This window comes from Prunus mume, linkage group LG7, assembly GCF_029339155.1.
Source record: "Prunus mume cultivar Tortuosa linkage group LG7, ASM2933915v1, whole genome shotgun sequence".
In the NCBI taxonomy this organism is placed as follows: Eukaryota; Viridiplantae; Streptophyta; class Magnoliopsida; order Rosales; family Rosaceae; genus Prunus; species Prunus mume.
In genome coordinates this window covers 11,591,920-11,599,123 of record NC_142704.1, presented here as the reverse complement: position 1 = coordinate 11,599,123, position 7,204 = coordinate 11,591,920, and the positions used below count along the sequence as shown (strand labels likewise).

General features: G+C 37.6%; 2 protein-coding genes and 1 non-coding gene across 10 annotated transcripts; 2 read left to right on the top strand and 1 right to left on the bottom strand.

The window, feature by feature from the left end:
• The first annotated feature begins 617 nt into the window (after nt 1-617).
• Nucleotides 618-2,502, top strand: LOC103336612 (uncharacterized). Of its 8 annotated transcripts, none has more exons than XM_089055670.1 (3): nt 618-774; nt 1,394-1,502; nt 1,791-2,502. In XM_089055670.1, the coding sequence occupies exon 3, from the start codon at nt 1,796-1,798 to the stop codon at nt 2,366-2,368; it is 573 nt and encodes a 190-aa protein (XP_088911796.1). In that variant the 5' UTR covers nt 618-774; nt 1,394-1,502; nt 1,791-1,795; the 3' UTR covers nt 2,369-2,502. The 8 variants fall into 8 exon arrangements, with proteins under 8 accessions (XP_088911796.1, XP_088911793.1, XP_088911795.1 ...); XM_089055667.1 differs by having other exon boundaries at nt 1,779-2,502; XM_089055669.1 differs by having other exon boundaries at nt 1,394-1,526.
• Nucleotides 2,503-2,878: 376 nt separating this feature from the next.
• LOC103336611 (uncharacterized) lies at nt 2,879-4,698 on the bottom strand. The gene is made up of 5 exons (XM_008239673.3): nt 4,560-4,698; nt 4,331-4,451; nt 4,112-4,215; nt 3,262-3,393; nt 2,879-3,187 (listed from the first exon to the last, which is right to left on the bottom strand). Exons 1-5 carry the CDS (start codon nt 4,560-4,562, stop codon nt 3,161-3,163), a joined length of 387 nt encoding a protein of 128 aa, XP_008237895.1. The 5' UTR covers nt 4,563-4,698; the 3' UTR covers nt 2,879-3,160.
• A 569-nt stretch (nt 4,699-5,267) lies between these two features.
• Nucleotides 5,268-5,349, top strand: TRNAS-AGA (transfer RNA serine (anticodon AGA)). The gene has a single exon. It is a non-coding gene; the product is annotated as a tRNA-Ser (tRNA).
• The last annotated feature ends 1,855 nt before the right edge of the window (nt 5,350-7,204 follow it).

The following is a 7,204-nucleotide window of genomic DNA, read 5'->3' as shown; positions in this document are numbered from 1 at the left end:
CAGTGGATACATGATTTGCAATTGGATACTTTGATGTTTTGCCAATATTAGGTGAATAACGGTTTGGTGGCTTCCCACAATTTTTCTTGAAAGGTAATTGGTATCCAATAGATTTATCCTCTAGATTCATCTCGTTGTTCTGTATTGTCTGTAGGTGTGGGACTCGGATTAGAAACATCTTCGCACAGGTCAGGTGGGTTAGGCAATTGATCACTGTGAATGGGGGATTGATCGCTTTCAGTGGAGAGCAATCTCTTGCTCTAGAGTTGGGATGATTGATCGTCGAGTTTGGACGATCAATTGTTTCTGTACATAGGTGAATTTCTTCATTTTTCAAGTTGCTCTAATTTTGCTCTTCACCAGACTCTGATGCCATACTAAAATATGAAACCTAATATGAGAATATTTGTTTGTGGGAATTTTTTGTGTATCATTCTCCTTGTAAGAGGTCATATTTATAATATAACGGAACTTTAATGGGCAAGTAAATAATAAATTCATATTTATATTTACAGTAGGAAATCAGGAACTAAACTAAATCAATTACAATTATAATAGGAATTGTTGGTGTGGAAGGAAAATAAGTCAATGGTCTACAAGTTGCGCCAACACTCTCCACCCTTAAACCCCCTCGCTCTTTCATCTTTGGTCTCTCTCTAATTATCAAACCCATCACTGCGTTTCTTTACCTGCCGTACCGTGCTGCCGAAGTCAGCCGTCACGAAGAGCTCACTGCCCCCAACCCCACCGGGTAAAAGAGCTTCCTGCTGTTAGGTACTCTTCTGTTTTCTTCTGTGTTCTCTTTGTCACTGAAATTAAATTAAAATTTGTTTTTGGTTCATTGATCGCTGTTTAATGTTGTTTTTTGTTTTCTTTGGGTTTATTTTGTTTTTTTATATGTCTGGAATTGAATTGACATTGACATTGAATTTTTCTGTGCTTGAAGAAGCTACCGTTTTCTCGTACCCATCACATTCATGTGAATTTCCCCACCAAGTAATTGCAGTCAGTCATTTAAGATATTTAAGAAAAAAGTGAAGAAAAAAAAAAAACTAGAAACTTGGTTTTATTTTTCTAGTCTAAGAAGTAGAAAGTTCTATGATGCCAAGGGAAGTAATCATATAAAGGTGTGATGCAATTTAAATAACAGTTAAGAATATCTGTGAATCTCACAACCTATATCATATTTATTCTGTCCTGAACAATTACAGAAAGGTATGATAGATTGAGTTCTACTTTCAGTCTTTTTATTGCTGTTTGTGTCTGTACTGTATTTGCGTTTGAAAAGGTTGTGCCCCTCTTTAAGTGCTAGTTTTGTGACAGATGCTTTATTTTCATTTTATTTTTCTTTATTACTTAAAAAGGCTTTCTTACTTATTTCATGCCTTGGCAGAGTTTACAGACCTCATATCATCAGAGTCTAAAGATGCTTTTAGCCAAGAGGAGAAAAGAACAATAGAACGTGTGCATTTAGCAAGGAGGAGAAAAGAACAATAGAACGTGTGCGTATACTCAAGGCTCTATAGGTTTCTGATCAATCCATCTGAACATATATTTCAATGTCTATATTAGTTCTTGTTCTTTGAGTAGTCCTGTGTGTTCTTGTTCTTAATCACCACCATGTTTTTTTTAAAACAAATGCAATTTAATTAGTTTTAGACTTGGGGTATTTTCATAATTGTAGTTTGCTGTGGCGCTAAATATGCAATTCTGTATTTTGTAACGGAGGTAATATAATTGACATTAAATTTTGATTATGTTGCTGAATTTACATGTAGAGGGTTCTTTAGCAGCCATGGGGGCTATTTGGTCCTCCGATACAAGTCCTGACTTGCTATCATCTGACTCAACGATTCCCACTGATTCTCATAAGGTTGACTCACCACCAGATTCATCAAATCCCAACATGTCCAATTCAGATTCTAAAACCCCAGACGACCAAACTCCAAAACATAATGTAGATCACCAATTGGATACCAAAACTCTAGAAGAAGAGAAGCATCAGGAAGATGAAGGCGCATTGGAAAAAGAAGAAGAGCAAGAGGAGGGAGAATGTGGCTTTTGCTTGTTCATGAAAGCTGGTGGGTGCAGGGAGAGTTTCATAGCTTGGGAAAAGTGCGCAGCGGAGTCTGAGATGAACAAAGAGGATGTTGCTGAAAAGTGCTTTGAGGTCACCGCGGCCTTGAAGAAGTGTATGCAGGCTCATCCAGATCACTATGCGCCCATATTGAGGCTTGAGAAGGCAGCTGAGGAGGAGACAGTTAAAGACAGTTTGGAAGAAGAAAAGGCTTCAAAGAGCTCGGAGCAAAATGCCACTTTGATCCATTCGAACCAGCATGGGAATTCTAGTGAAAAGCGAGACAGTTAAAGACAGTTTCGAATTTGCCTTGTCAATTTATTTATTTATTGATAGGAGCCTTGTCAATTGAAATAGTACTATGATCTGTACATTTTCTCATCTAATTCCTAGCATGGGCGGTAAATGAGATTTCCTAAACTCCACATTTTGGAACTGCTTTTCGTTGCTGATATGAAACTGTGGTTAGAGCCAATTGAGATGCATGACTGGTCAACATGTTTTTGCTAAGAGAGAAAATTACAATTATGAATCCCGAGCACAACCCAACCCTAAGTACTCATGTTATGAAGTTACGTCTTTGAATTTTCGGCCATGGTTTTATTTTAGGGTAAAATCTTGTACCTGGTAATACGCGCAGGTGCTAAAGCTTAACTAGCGTGAGAGATGACAGGTTTACAAGGTTGCTTCAGGTCAAAGTTATTTATTTTGATCACCTCTACTTAATGACAATGCGACATCAACATGCTGCAAATGGTTATCCTCTCATGAGAATATAGTAGATGCGGATGCCTTAAAACATGACATAATACCCATAATTTGATTTTCCCATCAGGGTTTAAAGCCAACAACGAAAAGGCAACAGAAAATAGGACAATCACAATACGCAAATTGTTACATAAGCTTATACTTAATAGCAACACTAATCACGATCCATGCAAATATACTTCAAAGTCAAGCTGCCTCGAAGTTCAGAAAAACAGAAAAATTAATACAAATGCATTTCCTAGTCAACGCCTCTGAAGGCTCCCACTATTACAGTCCGAAGAGGCATATCACACCGAATATGCATTCCAAGATAGCTTAGATAAGGAGTTTCTCAATGGCATCCTGCAATTTACAAATAAAATGTTCAGTATGTAGGACCAAATCCAAGCATTAAGGAAACCTAAAACGAAGAGTACCTTGAGCTGTTGTATTTGCGACTTCAATTGACTTCCCTCATTGGAAGTCACAGAACACGCAATGACAGGTCTCGTGACACCACAGGCTCGGCCAAGTGCTTGCTTCGAAGGGACAAAAACGTAGGGAACATTCTGCCAAATTCAAATAGAACACTTGTAAAGTGCTTTAAATTGATTTAAATCACTAGGAGAATCATCCAACTAAAAAGTAAGGATTTTGAAGCTTCAATATAATAAACTAAAAAATCATGAAGAAATAAACATAAAATACTATCTTGGGCATGGTCTTTCATGTCTGCAACCAATAAGCCTTGCTTACTGAAATGCTTGCGCCAAATGGGATGCACAAGGGCTAACCTTCAAATAGGCAATTAGGTGCATCTATGTCCAGCCATGGACCACAATCCTACCAACTAGGGTAAATACCTAACTGGTCTGCTTTGGGTCAAATATAACACAATCAGTGCCACGATATACAACACAAAACAAGTATGCAATCAAACACAACCAAAGGGGTAATACTTTTCTCTCACTTCATTTTTGCGTGTAAAACATCAAACACTTGGAAACTACAGTAAGTAGCTCTTAACAGACGAGAACGAATCATAATAGGGCAAACAATAAGCCTAAAAGGAAACATTTAATCCACAAAAGGTGAGCAAATAAAAATCGAATTTCAGAATGTCATTGTGAAAAGCAGCAATAGTTGAATTTATTGAACTATCCTCATATGAGAAAAAGAACACAACACTCTCCCATCATCCAATAGAGTTGCAATCAAAGAATCAACGCCATTTATAACCCTAAAATTTCAGTGGCACAGATATGTAACAGGAATGATGAATAATACCTTATCTTCAGCCAACAGGGGAAGGTGAAGAAGAATCTCAATCGGCTCAGTGTCACACGCCATCACTACGAACTCAGAAATACCCCTGTTCAGGGTCTTAGTCGCTGAAAAACAAAACCCATAAAACAAATGTTAAAATATATATATATATATATATATATAAACAGATAAAAACAGAAGCAGGCAGCCATGGCATTGAAATCTGAGCATTTAACGTACCTTCATTGGCACCCTTTTTAAGCTGCTTGTAGTTAGCTGCCTGTTGAACCAGGTCGAGTATTGTGATCGTCAGCTGCGCATCGGCCAAAGGGTACGCTTTTGCGTTCACTGCCTCTCCTGTCTGCAATTACATTCATACACAAACAAATTAATAAACAAACAAATGACAAACACAATCAATCAACCATGCTCTCTAAGCTGAAAACAAAGATGAAGAGCAAGATACTACCATTGTGTGGTCGATTTCGGGTTTTTTTTTTTTAAGACGGAGGAGAGAGAGCGAGAGTGAGAGACGGAGTCGAGAAAGAGAGAGGGAGAGAGAACGGCGGTTGGATTGGATTTGATGAAGAAGAAGAAGAAAAGAGGAATTAGGGTTATAACTTATAACCCGAATATTTCATATGTGTATTTTTCGGGTTGGGCTTATATCACCTAAGGGCATGAGATTAAGAGATATTGGGCTTATACCTTACCTAAGGGCCATATATAAGGCCATTATTATAGAATGACTCGGATTGATTGATAGACAATGATAATTCATTTTCTAGATATCCAAAGGTCATATATAAGGCCGTTACTATAGAATGACTGGGATTTATTAATCGGAAAGGCTATAATGAGGGCTTAAAGTGAGGAGGTCAAATCTCACCATCAACAAATGTAAAGAAATCATGGGACTTAAATATTTTAAATGTTTTGACGGTCGGATCGGTCTCCTCAAATAACCTCCTCACTTTAACTCCTCATTGTAGAAGCTCCCTTTATTGATAGACAATGATAATTCATTTTCCGTGTATCTAGGCCCATGTTGTTGCCCTTATTCGATCAGCCCACAAATAGGGGCATGAAGCCCAATAACTTTGATGGACGTTGACTTTAGGCATTAAAATATAATAGAGGGAATATATAAGAAAAGTTGTAGAATAATAAGCATCAAGTGGTCGTGCCGGAGTGGTTATCGGGCATGACTAGAAATCATGTGGGCTTTGCCCGCGCAGGTTCGAATCCTGCCGACCACGATTTGATATTATTTTTAGAATTTGGAAGAGGAGAGAGATTGTGACTTGCATTTTGCTCTGTTTTGCTTCCTCTCCTTCTTCACTCTACACAATACAGTACTCTTTTTGTTTAAATTATAAACGTGCGTGAAACAAGATTAGGTAGTAGTAGCTAGTAGGAGGTGGTGATAATAGAGAGCATTTTATTGTTACTCATGGCAAAGGGTCAACATTCAGTTTGTTTCTCTCAAGCAATTTCTCAGTAGAATTCTTTGATGGGTTCCTTTTGTTTTGGGACCTGGGCCTGCAGAAGCAAGACCGTCAATTCATCTTTCATATGGGAATGGGAGGGAGGGATCGATAAACTTATGCATGCTGATGCTGATGCTGCGTCAAACAAATTGCAGAAAAAATAAAACAAAAAACTGCATCAAGGCTATCAAACAAATTGACTAGTTAGCTGTAAGAAAGCGTTTGTTTTGTTGCATGCCACAGAGTAAAACAGAAATGAGTCATCATATGAACCTTGCTATTAACAAACAAGATACATAAATATTCAGAAAACAGAGCATTGCTTTGGTGTCATGTTCATCTTACCAGTTACCAGAGTTAAGTTGAATGATCTTTTCGATGGCATTGCAGCAAACTGATAATATTAAATATATATATATATATATATATATATAAGAATTTCTGTTTCATTTGAAAAGGAAATTGATCTCTATCAAGGTACTATTAGGAGGAGAATAATAATTGGAAAAAAAAAAAAAAAAAAATTTGGCATTGCAACACTTTACTTCATGTGATGTTACCCCTAATGGCCGGTGGTATATTTGATCAAGTTCACAAACTTAGTGCTGTCTGTTGATGGTGCTGCAGTGAAGTGCATTGCATATAATATTTGTCAAAACTGAGACTTGTGTTAGAAAAGAAAGAAGAAGAAGAAGAAGAAGAAGAAGAAGAAAACATAATTATAATATATATTGTGATCAATTAAATGCCTAACAGAGACAATAATAAACAATATATAGGTGGAGGGTGGGGTTTGCTTGTGGGGCAGCAAAAGCACTTAGAATTACAAAGGCCTAGCTAGGTCTAGGTGCATATTGTTGACGTGGCTCACAAATCTTCACAACAAAAAACATATCCATCTGTCACTTATCAGAGATCGTGAGACCCAAAACGCCATGGGTGTGCCACTGTTCCAGATTCCAAATTTTCCTCTCTAAAATACTTTCTCAATCACCATCACACCTTTATATTTATTTTCACAATAATGTCCAGTTCATATATCTACTAAACAAAACACAATTTAAATGAGCCCCAGAACCTTCCACCCATCAAATGCGACAAGCTTAATCTCTACCTTTGTCATAACATGCATCTATCAGTCTCAAACTTGTAGTGGGGAGGTCACTTTAATTTGTGTATAACATTGGTTAGCTTAGGTCTCTTCGTGCCTATAAAAGGGATCAAAGTTGGTTTATTTTTTAAAATAATGATATTATTCATTGGGCCCAAGCCCACTTTTCTCTTTCTTTAGAAACCAACAAAAGGGCTTTTTTGTGTTTGGTCCACTATATGGTTTCAAATCCACTTAAGGCCCAAAAATCCCAAAATATCTCAGCCCTGACCCACTAAAGACAGAGAGTGGGCATGCCTCACAAGTTGACGCACGTAGACTGCTAGACACCATTAAGAATAGAGTGACGTGATTGCCGTCTCTTTACAAGGAAGCAAGCTAGGTGTCTGACGCCAGAACCAAGGGAAGCCGTCTCCCGACTTACTTTCCAGTTGCAAAAAGGTTAAACAAATCAAAGGGACATCCCTTACAGCCAGCATCTCCATCTGAAGATTTTTTGTCCTACTTGTGGAT